At 37.8% G+C, this 20,929-nt stretch overlaps 1 protein-coding gene across 5 annotated transcripts in view; it reads left to right on the forward strand.

Annotated features, from left to right (window-relative positions):
• Positions 1–20,111, forward strand: part of CLEC16A (C-type lectin domain containing 16A) — a 208,295-nt gene extending 188,184 nt beyond the window's left edge. For 4 of the 5 annotated variants that reach the window (XM_069085915.1, XM_069085894.1, XM_069085896.1 and 1 more), the window contains 2 exons: positions 5,314–5,472; positions 15,179–20,111. In XM_069085915.1, the coding sequence (XP_068942016.1) occupies positions 5,314–5,472; positions 15,179–15,531 (512 nt within the window). In that variant the 3' untranslated portion in view covers positions 15,532–20,111. The remainder of the gene's footprint in view (positions 1–5,313; positions 5,473–15,178) is intronic. The other variant, XM_069085907.1, reaches the window with a different exon arrangement.
• The last annotated feature ends 818 nt before the right edge of the window (positions 20,112–20,929 follow it).

The raw sequence follows: 20,929 nt of genomic DNA on the forward strand, positions 1-20,929 counted from the left end.
GGGAATGACATACACACTAAATAGGGTATCTCACCCTACAGGAGAGTGGGGGAGGAAGAGGATGAGAGGGGGCATAATGGAAGGGAGGGCAGGCTTGGGGGGGAGGGAAGTTGGAAGCACCCACTTTTGAAAAGGGACGGGATCAAAGTAGAGAACAGAACAAGTGGGATGTGGGATAGGAGGCAGGGAAATATAGTCAGTCTTTTACAATATATCTACTATGTTAATGTTTTGCATTAGCCACACATGTACAGCCTATACTGAACTGCTTATCTTCCTAGTAAGGGTGGGTGACAAGGGAGGAAGGGAATGAATCTGGAATTGAAAGTTTTAAAAATCAAATATATATGTATGTGTGTGTGTGTATATATATATATATATATATATACTATTATTAATACCATCTTACTTGTAATTAGGAAATAAGATATACAGGCACTGGGGCATAGAGATCCACTGGAAAAGTTGAAAGGGATATGGGAGAAAATGTGGGAGAGAGCAGATTGGAGGAGGGGATATTCTGTGGGACTGCTATTTTGGGGTGGTGGGTAGGGGAAAAACGGGTAGAAAATTTGTAACTCAAAATCTGGCAGAAACGAATGATGTAAATCAGAAGTTAATAAAGCATTAAAAAAAACCCCAGTTTTTATTTACACACAGCACTTGGAAGCCTTTTCATTCCCACACACAATGCCCTTTCATTCAATCTGTATTCTAAACTAGTCCCTGATTTTTGTCCCGGCTTCTCCTCCCTCCCTATATTGGAACCAACTATCACCTGTTTGCCTGTGCCCTCTTTCCCATCTCTGCTTACTGAAATCCTTTTGCTTAAATACCCAGTTCAGGTTTGGGCTATCTCGTTTGTGAAGTTTTCACTAATGTCCACTACCAAATCAAAGTGATGATGCTCTCATATTTTCCTGAAGTACTTTGTACTTCTTTTCTTCAGCCATATTCTATCTTGTATTCTATTTGTGTATGTGTATTATTCTCTGCCTCCCTCCCCCCCTCCCCATTAGATTGTAAATTTCTTGAGGGAAGGGATTTTGTGTTTTGCTTTGAATAGCAAGTACTTAGCACCTAGGTACTTAATAAATATTTGAACAATTCTGTGAATATTTGTGTAGTGTACACTGTGTCCTCAGAGGTTTGGGTATTGTGAGGGCTATAAAACATGACTTCTGCTCTTGAAGAGCCTGCAGTCCGATTGAGAAGACAAGACTCACATACAAGAAAGAGTTGGAGAGCATTACACACTAAAAATATTATCAGATACTAAACTGCGTGTGGTATGAACAAATATGTCTCAGAACACAAGGAGAAATTGATGTCAACTTTCGCAGTCAAGGAGACTTTACAGGAGGAGGCGGGACATGACTTGGTCCTAAAGATTAGGCAGCATTGTTGTCAGGGACAATATTTACTCTTTTGAATTTAACTGATTATGTTTGTCTAAAGCTCGAGTACTTCAGATCATAGCATAGTCTCAGTCATCACCATATGGCTTAGTAGGACACTTGTACAAGCATGTACTGGTTAGTGGGTGTCTGTGGCAACATATAGAACATGCTTGGACATCTTCTAGATTGATTCTTAGAATTGGCCTGCTTGTACTAATTGGACATTTTGTTGTGCCCTGCGTCCTGGTAGCTATCACAATGCCTTCATTCCTAGTCTAATTGAGGGCATTTTTAGAAGCACTATGGTATTGAAAAGAACATTAGATGGGAAATCAGAAAACACAGTTTCAAATTCCAGCTCTATTGCCAATATCTAGTGACAATGGGCAGTCATTCTTAAGAGGCAAGTAGGTAATTCAGTGGGTAAAGTGCTGGGCCTGGAGTCCAGAAGGCCTGAGCTTAATTCTGATCTCAAATGCTTACCAGCTATGTGTGACCTTGAGCAAGACATTTAATCTCTACCTCAGTTTCCTCAACTATAAAGTGGGGATAATAACCCTAACTCTCAGGGTTATTGTGAGAATCAAATGACATAATATTTGTAAAGTACTTAGCATAGTGTCTAAGTACTTAATAACTGCTTATTTCCTTCTCTCCCTTCTTCTCCAAACCTCAGTTTCCCCACTTATAAAATGAACCTGGTGGTAGTACTCTTACTTCACAGAGTGGTTCTAAGGATCAAATGAGATAATGTATATGAAAGAGCTTTGTAACTGAAGTCTCATCCAACTAGAAGTGTAGGATCTACTTTTGTTTATGTCTGATAACACAAGGGAAGATCTCTGATTTATGTGGAAAATAATGTAGTTGGAAGAGAATTTGAAGGAGGGGAGTTTTGATCATATTGCTGTGCAGAAGGTTCTGTGTACTACCCCAAAAGAAACATTTTCCCAGTTTTGTCCTTGGCAGACAATATTTGGAGGCCAAAGACACAACTTTCAAAACTTAGGAGCTCACAGTTGTCAGAGGAATGCTTCAAGCCCAATTCTCTGGTTTCACAGACATTTTCACTTATTCTCTTTTGCCTGAAATTTGAATAATTAATTTAAAATATTTTAGTTACCTCAGTCTCCTGGTTTTACCAGGAACAGTTTAGCCAAATCTGAGAGAGATACTGGAACCCATTTTTGTGTTGAAGTTCCTGGATTGTCCTTTGAGTTGATGATTTATACTAGTAATGTCAGACTTGAGAGGGTTGAAGTAGAACAACTGGCCTGAACTAGATTAAAATAAAATTGGAAAATGTTTAACAAAACAAAAATAATAAATAATGAAAATAAAAAATACAACAATGTTAATTTTCTAAGTCATTATGCTGCTGGCAGGGATTCTTTCTATTTGAGTTTGACACAGCTGATTTGCACCACGTTAATATGAGTTTCATTTCCATTTGGTTTTTGAGCTAATCTCACCAGATAGATTGCTTTTTGGTACTTTTTCGTCTCTTTTATTACTGAAACTTAAATACATAATAAGAAAAGGAAAAATAAGATGTCATGTGCATAGCAGAATGTAAGAGGGGATTTAAAGTATATATCCATTTGAAGAAAACTTATATAATAAATACTATGCTTTGTGTTGAAAGCTGTCCATCTTTTCTTTGCTTCCTTGTTAGTTTTCTTTTGTTCTCTGCTGTTGTGAAGCCAAGCACAAGCAGCTTTCCAGAGGACTGCTTCTGTGAACAGCTTCAAGGTTCTGTTTACATAGTATAGTGAGCTCTCTATTTATTCAGCAATAAATTGAGGCAAAACATTCACAGAAACCAAAAGTACAGCATTTACAGTGTTATGACATGACAACTTATCGCTAAAATGGCCACATAGTTTTCATCAAAGTACAATCATTTAGTAAGTCCTTAATTCAATTATCCTTAAGGAGGCCTTAATGGACACAAAGTACAAAGGTCAGAGTTCTCCACCCCTAGGTCACATTGGCTTAATCTTTAAATCAAAAAGTCGTCTTCTTAATTGGAGAAGTCTTTAACTCAATGTAAAGGTCAAAGTTCTTCACCCCTACAGCCACAGTAAATCATGAGCTTCTCAGTTTGCTCTATCCACAGCATGACCTAGTTGCCTCATAGCTTTTGTTGACTATTGACAAAAAAAAATTTATGACTTTCACTATCAGTCTAATAAAGGTATAGTTCATTTTTTCCTGCTTTTTTTATTTTTTGGTTGTTGCTATTGACATATTAGGCCATATTAAGAATGTACTTTGTACTCAATACAGTCAAATATAGTACCATGCCAGGTCCTGAGGAGAATGTAAAGGAAACGTAGGGCATGATTCCTCCCCTCCAAGAGTTTACATTCCAGTTGTGGAATCAGGACACATACTTATGAGTGCTTTAATTAAGCATAATTGAATGGTTCAGATAGTAATTGCTGTAAGTCCATAGAAGGGAGAGGTCATTGTGGAATAGAATAGTTAGAAAAGACTGGCTTTATGGAGGAGGCAAACTGTGGAAAATGGATAGGACTGAAATAGGTAGATTGGAAGGATAATGGTATGGCAGGCAGAAGGGAAAACATGAACAAAGGCTTCATGTCTAACATAAGCACAGTATGTTCCTGGAACAGTAATCAGATGAAGATGATCTTGTGATCACTCATTTGTTCTTGCGTTAGTGTCATACCCCAAATTAAGAGCTGAGCTGCTTGATACTCATTAGAGTGAACTATGAAATTGTTGGGAATCTAAACAAAAGCATATATTACCCATGGATGAACACTCCTGTTCTATTTTTTTTTTTGGAGGGCAGTTGGGGTTAAGTGACTTGCCCAAAGTCACACAGCTACTAAGTGTGTCAAGTATCTGAGGTCAGATTTGAACTCAGGTCCTTCTGACTCCAGGGCCAGTGCTGTATTTACTGCACCACCTAGCCGCCCCGCTGTTCTACTTCTTTACAAACGACTTCTTCAAGTGTGAGATTTATTGTTTTCTGTTTACTACATTCACTTAACTGAAAGCTGTTCTTTTTTAGAGAGCCAGCACTTAATTCATAAAAGTACATCCCTACTAAAAGGGAAAAGATCAGACTATTATAGGTTCTAAATTTTGTATAAGTTATGTGCCAGAGAAAATGTTAAATCTGCTAATATTCCAAATTTCACAGTTGTTGTGAGGTGTGTTCTGCAGCTATTCTTTTTATGGTTTTTGATAGAAAGCTTTCTTTGTACCACAAGCCATATTTGGATTGAGAATTGACCAAGCTGGTGATCCTCAGATAACTCATCAGCAGATCAAGTCATCAATCCTTGTATTCATTCCTGTGTTTGTGTCCTTAACCTTCCATGTGATGGTTCACATTTGTAAAGTACTTTAGAGTTAGAACTCTTTTCATTAAAGAGCTACCACCAATGTACTTGAAGGCACAGTATCCTAAGAATATTCTGAAACACAGAGCTTTGAGTGACCTGCTTACTAAATTCATTGTGGAGCCAACATCAGGAACTTAGATTTGTAATTCCCATTCCTGTATTCAATCATCTCTGTTCTCTTGCTTGCAACCAGCATGTTTCCTTTATGAAATTTTCATTTTAAAATATTTTTTTTAATAACAGGTTAAAACCATTACAACAAACTCTAGAGAGCTATCCAGATTCTTTAATTGCACTTCAGTTTTGTTGTGTCAAATGTTCTTTGAATCATGTGGACCACTGGCTTGAGCTTAGAATTTTGTTCATTGATACAAGTAATGGTTTTTGTTGTTTATTTGATCTGTAGAATTATAGATTTTCTGAAAGGAACATTCATCCTTTGGCTTTTCCAATCCATCTTAACGTCATCTTTGCCTGTTTAGATTGGATGATTTTTTTTCTGTGTTTGTGAATATCAGGGTCTTGTTTTGCAGGTTTTGCTGTGGCCCAGTGTATAAACCAGCATGGTTCTTCACCCCTGTCATCATCATCTCCTTCCAGTGGCAGTTCCAGTGGTAGTGGGAGTACAGGGCGCTGTGACTCAGTTGCACCCAGCTCCACTTCCACTCCTTCTGCAGCACAAAGCCCATCAGGTATTGAATACTTTTTATGGGCTAGATGGGGAATGTGTAGCAGCCAGGAAAAAAAAAATTGTGAAGACCAATATTGTTTGGGAAACTGGCCAGTTCATATACAGTGAACCTTCTACCCTGAGCCTCCCCACCCCCAGATCAGATGGTGTCATGAGATATTCATCATCCTAGACACTAAAGGATATAGTTTTAGCTTTCTGGATTGCTTTTTCCATTGATCTGTTTTCTGCTCGTGGTAATTTGAATGGTACTTGCTGACTTGCCTGCTCCTGCTTTCAGATTGACCTAGTTTGATTAAATCTCTCCTACTGCTTATTATTGGACCATATTCTTCACTGACTAGAGAGCTACAGGGAAATGAAGTTTGTCAGGTTTGTTCTTCCTCAATTAGTTCCAGATATTACTGTAAAAACAAAAAAATTGGGGGGTGGGATCCATAAGGATGAAAGTATACTAAGTTCACTTATTTGGAACTTTCATGAATTTTGTCACCATAAATTTTTTTTTAATACTGTGCTTAAATTTTAAATTTATATTACAGTTGATGACCTGTACTGTCATCACCAAAGAATTCTGTCCCAGAAACCATGCAGCATGTTTAGACTCTTATTAAGTTATGAGTTTACTTATCCTAATGAAATAGTTTTGACAAGATCTTAAGCTGTGTTTCACTGTTGGGACAGTGAAGATATGGTCTCTCCATAATATTTTCATGTCTAGTCACACAAGTTTGTGACTCAATAATGCCACTTATTCATCTTCAGGAAAATGGTATGCTAATGTTTCCAGATTTCTCTCTCTAAAGTTGTTTTGATGTTTTCTGTTCCTCAGTAAAGGGTTAATGTGCCATGATTTTCATTCAACCATTTGTTTGGCTCAGTGTATCTCTAGCCTGTCAAGAGACCCCCCACATAGCATTTGCTGAGCATCCATTACTTTGATCTTCTATTGACATTCATGAGCCTGAGAGAGCTGCTGGGAATTGAAGTGAGGGGCCAAACAGGAAGGTCATCCTGAAGCCACTCCACTTATATGCTCTTCCATTCAGCACCTGATCCCTCCTGACCCAGTTTGGTCTTGAAAATTGAGGTGATTGACCATCTTTTGAGAACAGCCATGGTGAAACCTGATTCAAGATTTACAAGTTGTTGCCAGGTTTTCTTAGAAATTTGTTGGTTTTATCAAGAAGCCAAAGACAGACCTTAGGCTTTGTTAAGCTTCTTAAAAATGCTTATATTTGTATTAGATGTACAGTATTTTATTTTCATGCACTTATACTGCAGTCTATGCATTTTAAAAGTCACAAGTGTATAAATATAATTACATTTCAAATATAGAACTCTTCCTAATAGATATATGATATTTTATAAAAGAAGTTTTAACTGTTAAGGGTTCTTAACCTGGAGTCCATGAACCTGTTTCTTTTTTAAATTTTTATTATTTTGATAATCATATTTCAATATAATTTATTTCCTTTGTAATCCTATATATTTAATTTATGCATTTAAAACCTTATTCTGAGAAGAGGGTTCACAGGTTTCAACAAACTGCTAAGGGGGATTGTGACATAAAAAAAGGTTAAGAACCCCCAAACTCAGTGAATGAATGAGTAATACTTTGCTGCTAAGCTCTCCAAGCTGTTAAAATATGTTGTTTTATCATGATTCAGAATATATTAACTGTTCATCTTACCATAACTTGTGTATGAGTTTCATATCTTCCCTCAGATGCCCAGCATTATTTTTTCTTAGTAGTCTTTCCCAGCCCCTTGACACTCATCCCCTCTTCAGTCTCCATATCATGCCAATGGCAGGTTTTCTTATGTTATGAAAATGAGGAGCTATTAAACTAGATGATGGTGAAAATAATTAGATGATTCTGCTGGTTTTAGTACTAAGTCGATAATTGATGGCCATAACTTTATAAGTATATACCTTAATTCTGTGCATCCCACTGTATCTGGAAGAAATCTATTGGGTGACCATTTTTAATGTGCCCTGACAGTGGAAGCACTGAAGTAAATCCTGCCTGCCTGACTCTCCTGAAACTACAATGACTCACCCACATGATGAAGGGCAGTGTGTGTCAGACAGGCTGCTCGCTCTCCATTGATCACTAGACGCAAAGTAACAAAGAACATGAACTGCTTCCAAAGGGTTATGATAGTAGTGAATAGCTCGCAATTAGCAGGCACCTGAGAATTTAGGAAGTGTTGTACACACGAGAGCTCTGTTAAGTAGGTAAGTTACCCCATGGGAGCCAGATTATTTCTGAATTGTGTAAACATCTAGACCTGAAAACTGGCAGCAACTCCAGTTGAAAGCCTACGTTTGTGTTGAGATGTAGAATTTCTGGCCTAAACTTGTGGTGTACTCAATTATGTTTAGAAAATAGGATATTGGTTTTCCCCATTCTTTATGGAGGTGGGGGGAAGGGGAGAGATGTCCCTTTAGCAAGATGTTTCCAGCATCTGGTTGGTATCATGCTGAACCACAGCAGAGGGGAAATACATAGCCACCAACCAAAGAGAAGGGAAGGGTTATTCTTGGCATAGCTGTCCTTCTGCCACTTGTTTGGCACCATATTGGCTGTTAGGGAGTCTGTTCTTGGGATTCTTACCAGAGGCACAGCTTTCTGACCTTTAGCCACAGCTATAACAACATTTTACCACCACACTTTGTGCCCTCTGATGAAGGGGGTTGTGATTTTCTCGACATTTCTTGTCAGACTATCCTAGTTTGTAACAAACCAAATAGAGCACCACCTCAGTCAGCCCTCCCAACCATTTTCTGAAATCATTTTATACAGTAGAAAAATGCTCTATCCACTCTTGCTAGTTATTGTTGGAATGGTTTTTGAGGGCAGCAGTGCTGAATCAGATGAATTTTGTTGCTGTTTATGTAGCCTTCTAGAGTCAGTAAACCCCCATGTGTACTGAACAATGGCTTGATATGCTCAAAGCACTCACTGAATTATTGAACTAGATTTTCCCTTATCGTGAAACTCTCTTAAGTAAGATGTCTGGGATTTTGGTTACTCATATGTATATCCTTGTCTTAAACCATTCCTTAGAGTTGAACTATACACATAGGGAATGATCAGGGTCATCATTCATCGTGACCTACTCAAAATAAAGTTTTGAAAATCAGCCTTATGCCAGTGATAATGACCATTAGTAATCCCTCAAGTGGTCTTCCATGTGAGTTTAGCACAAATGAATGGAACATAGTTTATCTTTCACTGAAGATTCAAAGTCATGCTAAAATATGCAAACTCAAACATCTAGAAAACATTTGATAGAATTATTCATCTTAAGCAAAAACTCCATGAACTAGTATATTAAATGCTCACATGAATAAAACTCATGGTTCTATCCCAGTCATGACCAGAACATGTGATGTGAAAGGATATGATTGTCCTTGCTCAACCTCAAAGATTCAAGAATATCTGATTGTAGGTCTGTCACTCCTGGACTATACTTTTTTTGAACATAATTGTAGTTCCCACCTCTACTATCTGCTGTTTGAACTAGTTAACTTTCTCTTGTGCATCCTAAGTTTAATTCCTTCAAACTTGATGGGGGACCACTTGTTCTAGAATCTTAAGATTTGGGAAACAAATTCATTTTTCATCCTCTTCCCAAACACTATAATTTTATAGACTTTTCTGTCTGCCTCCTAATGTTTTTGTCTGCCCTCACACAGCATTACTCTCCTTTTTCAGCCCACCTTGATCCTGCTATTTGGTGTTTTTCCTGTTCTCAGAAAAATGTGTTGTTGTGGTCATATATTCTCCTTCCTCCTTAATAAATGTTTCATGAATGGTCCATAGGACTCTTTAGTCTTACAAACAGTCTACCTTTTCAAAAGCTGAAAATTACCATTGGAAACATATTGAGACTTACTCGTGTTCTTCTGTGAGCATGCTGGTGCGCCAACTCTCAAGCTCAGCGCTCAGAGCTGAAGACGAGTCGCTTTTGGAAACTTGTCCTGTCAGCTTGTGCATTCTTATAGTTCTATGGAGATCTTTTCAGTTTCATTCTCTGTCGTATTAAAGAGCGATATTGTATGTAATAGTGATTTAGCAATAAATATTGTACTACCTTTTAAGAGTGAATATTTCCACATCGACTGGGAAGCCAGTCTGTGATGAAATTAGGAGGGAGAAAATGCTGCTTCTTAGGAGGTTAAACACTGAAAAATCTGTTTAGGACCAAAGATGTCCAATTACACATTCTTTTTATATTAAAAAGCAGTGCGCCAAGATAATTATTAATGTTATAATTTCCATGTTATTTAGCCTTTTAAACTGAGTGCTTTGAGATCCCTAAAAAGGTCAGTGGTTAGCAAAACACTTTCTTGTTAAAGAAATTAAAATTTTTGACTGTTAGGCTGAAAGCCAAGAGTCATTTGTGTGACAGGCCAAATATAAGTAGTCTAATAGCCTTTAATCTGACCCCTTTTTAGACAAGTATGGGATCAGGTGCATCTTGCATTTTTTAATAGTATTTTACAGTTTTTGAGAAACCTAAATAGCAAAGATCATTCAATAAGAAAGAGGGAAATAGATCTAATGGTAGAAATAAACATAAGACCATTAGAAATGTGCTTAAGTGATTTTACTGGGGGGGGTTTTCCTTCATTAATACTTGTGATTTGGTTAGCATATAGTGTCCTTAGGCAAACGTCCTCTAAAGTACGTAGGTTTCCCTAAATGTCCAAGTTGTGTTTTAGCCTCTGGTATCCATATTTTAAGATTTTTTTAATGTGTTTTTGGATGTGCTACTTACTGGGTAAGGGCAAAGTCTGCTTTATGATGAAGCTGAAATGGGGTATTGGGCGTAGTTCATGTTCTTTTTTAATCATAGCCATTTTAAAGTTATGTCCAGCTATAAAATGCAGCTTCATTTGAATTTCTCCAAGTTTCCTTGAAAAAAAATATGAAAAGAATGACATGGAGGACATAGGAAGAAATCCTTTAAAAAAAAGTTATAGATTGGAATGTCCTTTACCTAATATGAAAAAGTCAGCACAGGCCATTCCTGAGAGACCATGAGTTTGCAGACTGTCAGTGGTTTGTTTCTCTATCCATACAGAGTCCTTAATTTCATTAATTTAGGGTTCAAATCTTTCTTTCAAAGGCAATGAAATTTTCCCTTACTACAAGATATGTCACTAAGCTTTTCTTACAGTTGGAATAGCACCATATTTCACTTTAGGCCCTTTGTGTTGAAGTCTTTTGCCCTTGCTTTTTAAAAGGTATTAATCTGAGGATCCTTTAAGGGAACGTGGGTACCCACAAGCACCATGTGTAATAGAACACAAAACAGGCTAAGAGATGACCTCTGTTCTAATCCTCCCTTGCCACTTACAAGCTGTGTCACCTCAGGTAAATCATTTCACCCATCTGAGCCAAGAAAGGGGTTGGACTAGGTGAGCTCAAAGGGCCTTCCAGCCCTAAAATGTTATTAATTTAGTGTATTACAATATCTAGAGGCTATCATATAAACCCTGCCCTGTAACTCCAGCTTTGATCGTTCACTCATCAGAGAACAGTTTTGTAATTTTCCTGATGTGACTGATAGTTGTCTGCTTTATTAATCAGTGTTAAAAATATGCTTGTTTCACTTAGTTGGTTTGGCTGGCCCCTCCCTCCCAACTTTCCCCCCCACTCAGCTCCACCTCCCTACTCCGTCCCATATGTAAAACTATCATTTCTTAACTGCTGGTTCACATCTGAAATCCACCAGATGTTTTTTACCTGAGTCTGTTGAACTTTGAAACCTAGGCTAAATATTGTTGAACCAAAAATCTTGTTTCCTTTCCCAACAGGCCTGATGCTTCATTATCTTTACACTGTTAAGAACTATGATTGGCGGGGGATATGTTCCTTCTTAGATGTCATTTTTCTTTTCAGTAGCTTTACTTAATCTGCATGCTAAGCACGACTTCATAAATAGCACTAGACACCAGCAGTTATGAGCAAATGTTACACTGCATCTCTTACTGTTTTGTTGTTGGTATCGTAACATTTATCCTGTGTCCATTCCCACTTCCCTTTTCTCTGTTCCACTGTTAAAGGCTTCCTATGATCTGTCGCTGTGTTTTCCTTTAGTAAGGTCTGGCAGGAAAGGACGACGGCGAGTGTTCAGTCTGTCGGAGGCTGACAGTCATGGTGGACACTGGGTTTAGGTCTTCAAGCAGCAGCTGCCACGGCAACTCACGCAAAATCAATTCAGGCAGGTTCCTCCATTAGACTTCATGAGCTCACAGCCTTTAAAAGCCATGCTGTATTTCCATACTAACAACCATGACTTGCTCAGGTACAGGTGGGACACACTGTCTAAAAAAGCATCAACCAGCAGAACTTTGAAAGCATTTGGCTATATGATTTAAGAACATCATTCGAAACTTCAACATAGTTCATCATAATTGGCTCTTTATAAGCTTTCATGTAGAAACTTTTCTTAAAATTATCTTTTTGGCTCTGTCTAGTTGGTAGAATGAAATACTTAGAGACTAATAACGTACTTCAGGCTCAGTTCTAAGCCAAATTTGTGCAGACCTGGAATGATGCCCATTTCTATGAAATACAGTGTCAAAGTCAAGATTGGCACAAACCTTTTCACCAGCAGGCTTATTCCATGTTCATAAATTTCCAAATGGAATTTCTTCAGGGTTACCCCAATTCAAGTTTGGTGTGGAGATTTTGTTTTGGGGGTCTTTTTTCGGTGGGGGGAAGTCAGGAGATGAAATATGAAATATGAAATAAAATATGAAGCATATGAAAGAAAAAGAAGAATTAACCAAGCAGTCAGATGTTATTATGGAATTATTTTTTTGTTTGTTCTACTTGAAGTAATAAATGTCATTAAAACAGTAGGAGTCCTAGCGCAACAATAATTTCTCTTATAAATATTAATATGCTTATCATTTTCCCTTCTTTTACATTATAGTTTTCATAATACTAGACATTTTGATTGATTATGTGCCATTGACAAGAATCTTTGCTAGTACCTTTGTTGTGGACTTAAAACATTTTAACCTTTGCAAATTATATTTCTTGTTTGGTTTCTAAGTTGTGTTCTAGTAGTTTATTATTTCTTTTGTCCGTTGGTAGTATTTTGACTTCTTTTTATTTAAAAGCTTCTTCCCTTTGGGTTTTTCCCTCTTTCTTGATTTTCTATGTGACTTTACTCTGTGCCTTTCTGTCATAGGACAGTAAATCAAAGTCTTTTATTCCAGGCCCTCAGGCGACAAGCATTTAGTAATTTGTCCATAGGATGCATAGCACTGTGGTGTGGTAGGTACTATGTGCCTGATAAAACCAATTAAAAATTCATTGCTCAGTCCAAGACTCTACACACTTTAGTCTCATATGCCTTTGCTCGCATGGTCGGCATTCTCCTCAAACGCAGTGTTTCCTGGGCCATAACCATGATAGCACTTTGTTAGACTGAGAAGCCCGCGGCCGTCTTGGTGGCGCTGGCGGGAGTGCCAATGGGGCAGTCAGTGCAGAAGCGCTCTTCTTACGAGTGACTGGGAGGAACGTTAGTCCTCATTCTCCTTTAGAAAGGCCTAACAAAGTTCTCCTCTTCCCCTTCACCCCTGCACTGATAAGTTATGTCACAACCAAGGAGGTACTTGGCTAGAATTAGGAATGGTGTGACTGTTCAGGGAAGAATAAGGAGATATTCCTTTACAAGATACTGAAGTGATTTTTCAGTGAAAAACAACTCTTCTATAAATTGTAGGTTCATTTTCTAGACTAAACCAGTTTTTAAACTATAGTTAGATTTTTTTGCTGCAAAATCTAACATTGTTTATTCTTCCTATCATCAAAGAACCCTCCATTTGTGACATTGTTCAAAAATCTGGGCTGTGAGATTTGCCACTTCTAAGTAGTTTTCTTCTGTGTATCCAAAGACTACATTAAGCACAAAGTTCAACATGTAGGAAACCATTGAAAAAAAATTTTGAGAGTTGCACCTACAAAGTGTACCTGCATTTTGCTGTTGGGATTACCTAAATGTGCAGTTTGACCCTTTATCAATTGCAAACTGCTTTATCAGCCCCTAAATTATACAGGTATTAGCCTTTGTATTCACCTCATTAGAAAGTTAGACCAGATTAGAGGGAAACTGTGAAATGAAGAGTTGGTAGGCCTGTGGGTGTATCAAGTCAGGGGACCAACCCGAAGTCTCTTACCAATTAGAATGAGTTAGTTGAAATTCAGAGAAATCAGAATTCATGTTCAGTGTTTGCGCAGCATTTCTTCATCTGGTTTTTTGCCTTAAACTTTTTCTGCTATTGTTCACCACTGCCCTGTTGCCTCTTGCATCTACTCAAGATAAACTCTAAAGCCAAGATACTTATTTTTCCTTTTTGCTTTTTAAAGACTAATCTTTAAAAAAAATCAAGTTGAGAGCATATTTTCATTTGGCAGTCTTATTAGAAGAATGTAGATTGGTTCTGTCAGAGATAAATTTCGTATTTGTTTTTTTTTTCCTCTTTGAAATAGCATTAATCAGGATTTTCCTGTTTCCATTCTGTTTTTCCATACTGTTTTGTTTTCTGTCCTTTGCTATAGCTTTAGTTTTTGCTTAAGTTTTGTTTTGTTTTTCTTTGATTAAAACCAACAGGAATCATAGTGAAACAGATTTCTAAATCATCCTTAAGATCCCAGTGCATCATCAGAAATAAAATTCATTAGAGGTTCTTCTGCAGATGGCCGGTGTAATTAAATGGTATCCATGAAATGAAGATCCATATAAATAAAAATTATTTCTCTTAACAGAATGTCTGCATCATTATAATGGTTTTTTAAATTACCATCATCTGGAATCTTGGAAGATGTATTTAAAATGAACTCCAGTCTTATTGAGTGTTTCTGTATATGTGAAACACTCACTGGAAGGCAAATAGGTAATTTGTCTGTAATTTAATCAGCATTTTGAAAAGTACCAAAAAAGAAATTGCAGCTCCTAAAATAACTTCATTAGGTGGAAAGCCTCTCCTTTCCCCCGAAATGGCTCTCTTCCATAGTCCCAGTGGAGAATAATCACTCTAGTAATGGAGTTTGACTATTAGAGGTCCCTCTCTGATTGCTAACTCAGCACTTATGTATACCAGTGTGAAACTAACCACAGTCCAGGGTTTGTATAAACTGAAAAGTTCTCTAGAATTAGGCCTGCCTTTTTTTTTTTTCCTCTGTGATTTCACAGTTTGACCTCCCACACCAACCCTGAGCAAATTTCACCAAATTTAGTTTCTGGAAATGGTCATTATACAGACTTGAAATATATTCATAAGTTTATTTGAGCTAGTTTGCTTCCTTAATAATGTGCTCTGGCCAGGATCCAGCCACACATAAAGCATGCCCACATCCATGTCTCTGCACTGCAGTGTTGTTATAATGTTATTAGCCACCTGTAATTATGTATGTGTTCCAGAATATCTACATAGTCATAGTAATGCAGATTTGCATCACACCTAGAGGTAGTATTTTGATATGCTTACTTTCGAGCATACAGAAAGATTGTTAGAGGCAAATTGCTTGCCAGATAATTGGCTACTTCTTGCATCCCTTTTTCACATGGCTTAATCAGTCTTTAGGGAACTGTTTTCAAGAGAGAGTATAGAGTCTTCAGGACCTCAGATGGAAAAAAATGGTATTGTATTAAGTATTTCTTTGTTTTCTCTACTAGATGATGCTATGGCTCCCCAGCAGCTCCCGCTAACCTTTCCTGACCAAGTGGTGATTGTTAATGAAATCCTTACAACTTCCAAGTCCATCAAGAGCCTTGGAAAGGGTTCAGAAGTGGAAACTGCAATCCTGTCCCCCAGCCTGATTCCTGCCCAGCAGCCCACCATCTCTCTCATTTCTGATGACACTACAGATGCTCTTAGTGTGGAATCCTTGACGCTGGTTCCTCCAGTTGACCCACATAGCCTCCACTCTTTTACCTGCACCCCTCAGTCTTCCACACAGATGGAAACTTACAAAGTGATGGAGGGTGAAATTGCCCCTCATGAGCCAGCAGATCAGTCGGAACAGTGATGCAGTTGATTCTGCTCTGTTTTTATTTGTGGCCCCCTAAAAAGCTATAAGAACTAAATGGTAGCTGCATGAAGAATACTTGTGAAACAGCCAGGATTTTAACGGCAGTAACCTATCCTAACAGATATTGTCTCTGTCTCTCAAAAGAAACCCAGTTCTCCTTTCAGATTCACATTTCTCATGTTGTATGTAAGAAAAAAACAGGCATCTAAGAAATTGATGAAGACAGAGTTTCTCCAGACTACCTGTGTGATGCTGTTCCATGTTTGCTGCCAAAAGAAGAAACTTCTGTGTGATATTGTTATTCTTTTTGTTAGACTTCAGACACAAAACACTTGTCCAGAAAGAGGCAAAAAACAAAAACAAAAAAGGCTCTTATAGCTATGTCAAACCCACCATCAGAAAAACTTCAGCTGAAGTCGTTATTTTCATTTTGTTCATTTTGAGTTGACCCAACAGATTTTATTGAACAGCAGTGGATGAGGTTGTTTCAAAAGATACTCAAAACAAGATGAACTGTAGTGATGTCTCATTGGTGTAATATTTATTTCAGCATTTGATATCAGACTAGAAACATTTATTTAAAAAAAGAAAAACCGCCCCCACCTCATTCCTGAAGTTTCTTGTAATGCTAAGAGCATAACGTCTAATTTTTTTATCTTGGTCTTACCTGTCTTTACAAAGCTGTCTATGAAGAAGGTATGGTATGCTACATTTTCTTAAGTGACATTTATGGCTTCATTACTCACCAACCCAACTCTGCATGCTGATTGAATGAAAAAGCACCTTGCCTAGAAAGCCTAGATTCTTTTTCAAACAGAGAAGGGATTTGAAGATAACATGTATAGTGGGTTTCTTTGTCACAGCCAAGAAGCCCTGTTTTACTCTTTAATGAGAATATCTTTTCTTGAAAAGATAAAATAATTCAGAGAAATCTTCTACTCAGGCTTTTTTCTGTAACCAAATGGAAACTGTGTTGTGAGCCTCCCCTTTAGTTATTGCCATCTCTATATGGGGCCAAGAAAGAAATGTGGAAAACCACGAGGACTACAGAATAGACTTCCTATATTTTACACAAAAAGTCTACTGAATTTGCCCATAACACCAATCTTATTTATTCATTCACAGAGGTAAAAATCCAAGAGCCAGCTGCTAATCTCAGTGGTTGTGACATTGGAGGCTTTTGCAGTCTGGAGGGATGTGACTCAGTTGCTCTCTCCCCCCTACCATCTCAACCACTGTACAGATGTGCAGGCTTGTTTGTAAAACAAGACAAGACTGTGTTTCCTCTTTCATCCTTTCAACATCACATTTTGGTTTAGATGTGGATGAACACATTGGTATATTTAAAATTAAACTAAAGATTATATATCTTTCTACAAAGCAAAATTGTTTACCATCCACAAATAGTTAATATAGTATTCATCTCAATCCATTCAACTGTAAAACCAAAAGACTCTTCTTTTTGGGTGAAGAATCTGTCCATCAGATGTGTCGATAGTAATTCTTACACTGCTATTGACTTTGAACTTCTGGTGAAGCCATCGAAGATTATCCCTGGCACATCTCTGAAGATGTGATCAACTAGTGGAGCAGTGTCCTTGCAGCAACTTTCAGACTAGTTCTATGATATAGCCTATTGACCTGCTAAAACTCAGATTTTTACGTCACTGGAATAGAAATGACCTAAAAGAGTCGTAAGCAGTGGATAAACAAGTAAAAAAAAAAAATTAAGTCTGGGTACCAAGTCACTCCAAATAGATCTCCCACTTAGTTTCATCCTTCATCCCTCCAATCAGAAACATGACATCAGGTGGACCCTCCTATTGAGAAAGAAAACATCCAGTCTGAAACAGATACTGTTTGAGCAGAAGTGAATAAGGCCCTTGCAAAGACAGTAAAACCATAGTTACAGGAAATATCATGTGTTCCCCTACAAAGAAAGGGGTGGCAGGTAGAAAAGGGCAAAAGATGATTGTTGGAAATAAATGAATAAAGGAATGGGTGACCCTCCCCCCTCAAACAGCTAATTATTCAGTGTTTACTCATTTTCTTCTTACAGCAGCATGAGTATATCAGGGGAGGGCAACATTTCATATATTTCATACACATGGAGTTTCCCTCTTACCCTCTTGGAAGCCAGTAAACCTCTGAGAAGTATGCTACTTCTGTTTTTGAAATTATTTGTGCTTATTTTTTCTGGCAATAGAAAATGGAGAAGCACAGCTACTTTCCCAGGCCATTGTCATTCAAAGAAGAAAAGGAATGACAATACTTTCCCAGAAATAAAAAAATGAAAGCTGTCTCTACCAGAAACCCTATAGAGCCCTATTTACTGAAATGACGCGGTTTCACCAAGCGTCTTATCGGAGTGCCATGAAAGAAAATGCGAGTTGTGGGATCTCTGGTCGTGGAGTCCCTCTGATTTTTAAGTATTTTCTGTCTAGTTCCGTGTACCCTTGAGAATCTATAATGGGACTGGTGTACTTTGGCTCTTCTTGAATGCAAATTGTATCCTTTTATCGAAGGCCCATAAATTCCTTCTTTTCAGGGAATAACTATTCTAAGAAATTAAGGCTGGATTGAATTGAGCAGCTTTTGTGATTTAATGTATTCCCTCCATTTTTTTCTTCCCAAGATACTTGTTTAACATAAAGTATTAGTAGGATCATAGGCCATCTTCCCTACTGCCAGACAATTTCAAGTAATTTTGAATGAACAGAATAGGTAGGACCCAGATTTTTGTATGAAGTAGGTTCTCAAAACAGTGTTTAAACAAACCGTCTCATTTATTTGATCGAATAGTAAGAAAATCAAAGGACCTCAGAATATACTTCACCATAATGTTGCACACACTAAGAGGAGTGAGCATGATTGTTCTTCTCCAATAAATTTCAAAAATCTTGGCACTCTAACTCTGCTGCAGACTGTCCAGATGATATTGACTCTTAAGAATACTTGAATGCCTGTGGGACCCTTTGGACTCTAGTATATTTAATTTGTTTTAAACTACAAGAACAGCTGCAGACTTCATACCAAAAGCCAACAGCAAGCTTGAGGTTGAGGAGGCAGAACTGTCCAACACAGTTGCTACCATTCTTATTGCTATAAGCTTTCAGCCAATCATTACAAGGGTTTTGTCTTGCTGTGGAGATAAATCTTTGCTTCCCACATCATTTTACATTTTTATTAGATTATTTAATTCATATTAACACAAATACCATATCTAAGTAGACGAAATCTTCATGGTCCTTTGTACTGGACAGTTAGGTTAGCCTTAGGAAAAACTTTGGAATTGTTATATGACCCCTCTAAAGTTTGGGTCCTAAACCCAAATCCTTGGAATTCAGTTCAGAAAATCTTTAAACCCTACTTTGTATCACCTGCAGGAAATACAGGTATAGGCCTTAGTTCAGCCCTATTCCAATTCTTTTACTTCTTGACCTAACCCTTGATGTGGAAACAGAAGTTAATTTGCCAGAGTAGAGGGGCAAGGTTATTAATCACTTTGCCTTTAATTCCTCCAGGCTTTCTCTGAAACCTGTAATCTAACCAGCTCTGGTCCTGGGCTAGGCTTAATTCCAGGGTTTTGGTGTACAGCCAAACCACTCCCAACAAGTTGGATTATGTAAAATCTTAAAAGGTAGCTAAAAGCTAACTCACCTGGCCTCCTGGTGATAGCAAACGTAATGAATTCCTCCGACCTGATCTTCTGAAGAACGTTGGGAGAGTGACCTGTGCTTTTATTGCTTCGAGTTCCTTGGAGAAATGGGGAGAGGAGGTTATGGGAATAAAAGGAAAATACAATGCCCTGCTCTAGGACCTCTTGGGAAAATTGGCAAGCCAAAGCGACTTGGACTTTTGTTATGGGTCACTGCTGAGGCAGGTGTGTTGCTACTATGATTGTTCAGTGGATGTGATGTCATGAAATATGCCTTTCAAAAATTTGTAATTTAAAGAGAACCAAATTTGGCAGAGCTAATCCCTGTAGACAGAGCAGAGGTTGAAAATTGATTTCATTTAACTTTTCATTTAAAAACACATTGTATTTTACTGTCTTATTTTATTTGCTCTTCACTGCAATGGGAGGGGGGAGATGCCTCTTTTATCTTCCAAAGAGGGTGACCAACATTTATATACTATGTAAGCATTCATTGAGCAAAACAAAAAGGATCAGGTAAGCGGTAGGGTGCACATACTTAAGGAAGGTGATGTGTAATACTTGATAACAGTTCTGAAGATGCACTGGTAAAAACAAAAACACAGGGAAAATTTAATTCTGATCTTTTTCTAGAGGCAATAAATATATTTAATCTAAGTCATGTTAAATGTTTGGAGTGAATGTAAAAAATACATTATGTTCCTTTAAATAATAGATGTAAATACTAGGTGTTGGAGAGGAGCATCTATTTGGGAAATCTTGGTACAGTAGATATTACTGAAAATGTGGCCCATTCTAGGGAAGTACCTGCATTTGCTGGCATGAGTCACAGTTCATGTGTACTAAGCATGAGGGTGGAAATGAAAACTGGAACTTCCTTGTAAATTCAACTTGGCAATAAAAGTGGTGTTATGGAGAATCTGGTCTGCTGCTACAGTGTGTCATAATAGAGGCTTCTTCACATGTTACAAGAGACTTCCTCAGGAAGGCAGAGCACTGGGAACCAGGACCCCATCGTGCTGAGTCACTCAGGGTTGTGGAGAATGGAGAATACCCATGCCTTTTCTTCGGGCAGTTCTTTCTCAGTCATTTCTTAGGAGAAGGGTGGAGCTGTCTACTGACCTGGTAAAATGGAATTATTTGAGAAATTATCCTTTTAGATACCAGACTTTTGACTGTGGTCAAGAATAACCTCAGGTCTAGCAGCTAGGTTCAGAGCAAAACGATGTGTTTTACAAAGAAAGATGGATTCTTTTTCTTTTAAAAAGGAAGTCTGAAAGTGCAAAAAGAAAGATACTTAAGTAGTACGGAGTTATTTTCCATCTAGTATAGATAAATAAGAGGGGGCAGATTGAACATCATGCGGAGCACATTTTTAGACAGTAAGTGATAAAATGGAGTAGGAAGGATGTGATGTTGAGCTTTATTTAGACCATTAGGGCTTTCAGATTTTTAGTCATCATTTTTTCTTGCTTAGAATCAGAGAGGTATGAAATGGCTAACAAGGTGCTTTGAGCCATTTAGGGTGAAAGGTACTAAAGGTACTGGCAGAGAAAATATCCACCTAAGTTTGGATACAACCTGAACTCAATGGCCTTGAGATGAAAATGAGCTGATATGGTTTGGGCTTGGCCTGTGCTAGTTGGTTTAGGGATAGAGAGATTCTCTGTCCCCTGCCTCAACTTGACTTTCAAATTAAATGGCCTATTTCATTTCTTAAAGGTTTTGCAACATTTG

Source organism: Petaurus breviceps, unplaced genomic scaffold (genome assembly GCF_028583685.1).
Source record: "Petaurus breviceps papuanus isolate PSGF00001 unplaced genomic scaffold, PetGlider_PUasm1.0 118, whole genome shotgun sequence".
NCBI lineage: Eukaryota > Metazoa > Chordata > Mammalia > Diprotodontia > Petauridae > Petaurus > Petaurus breviceps.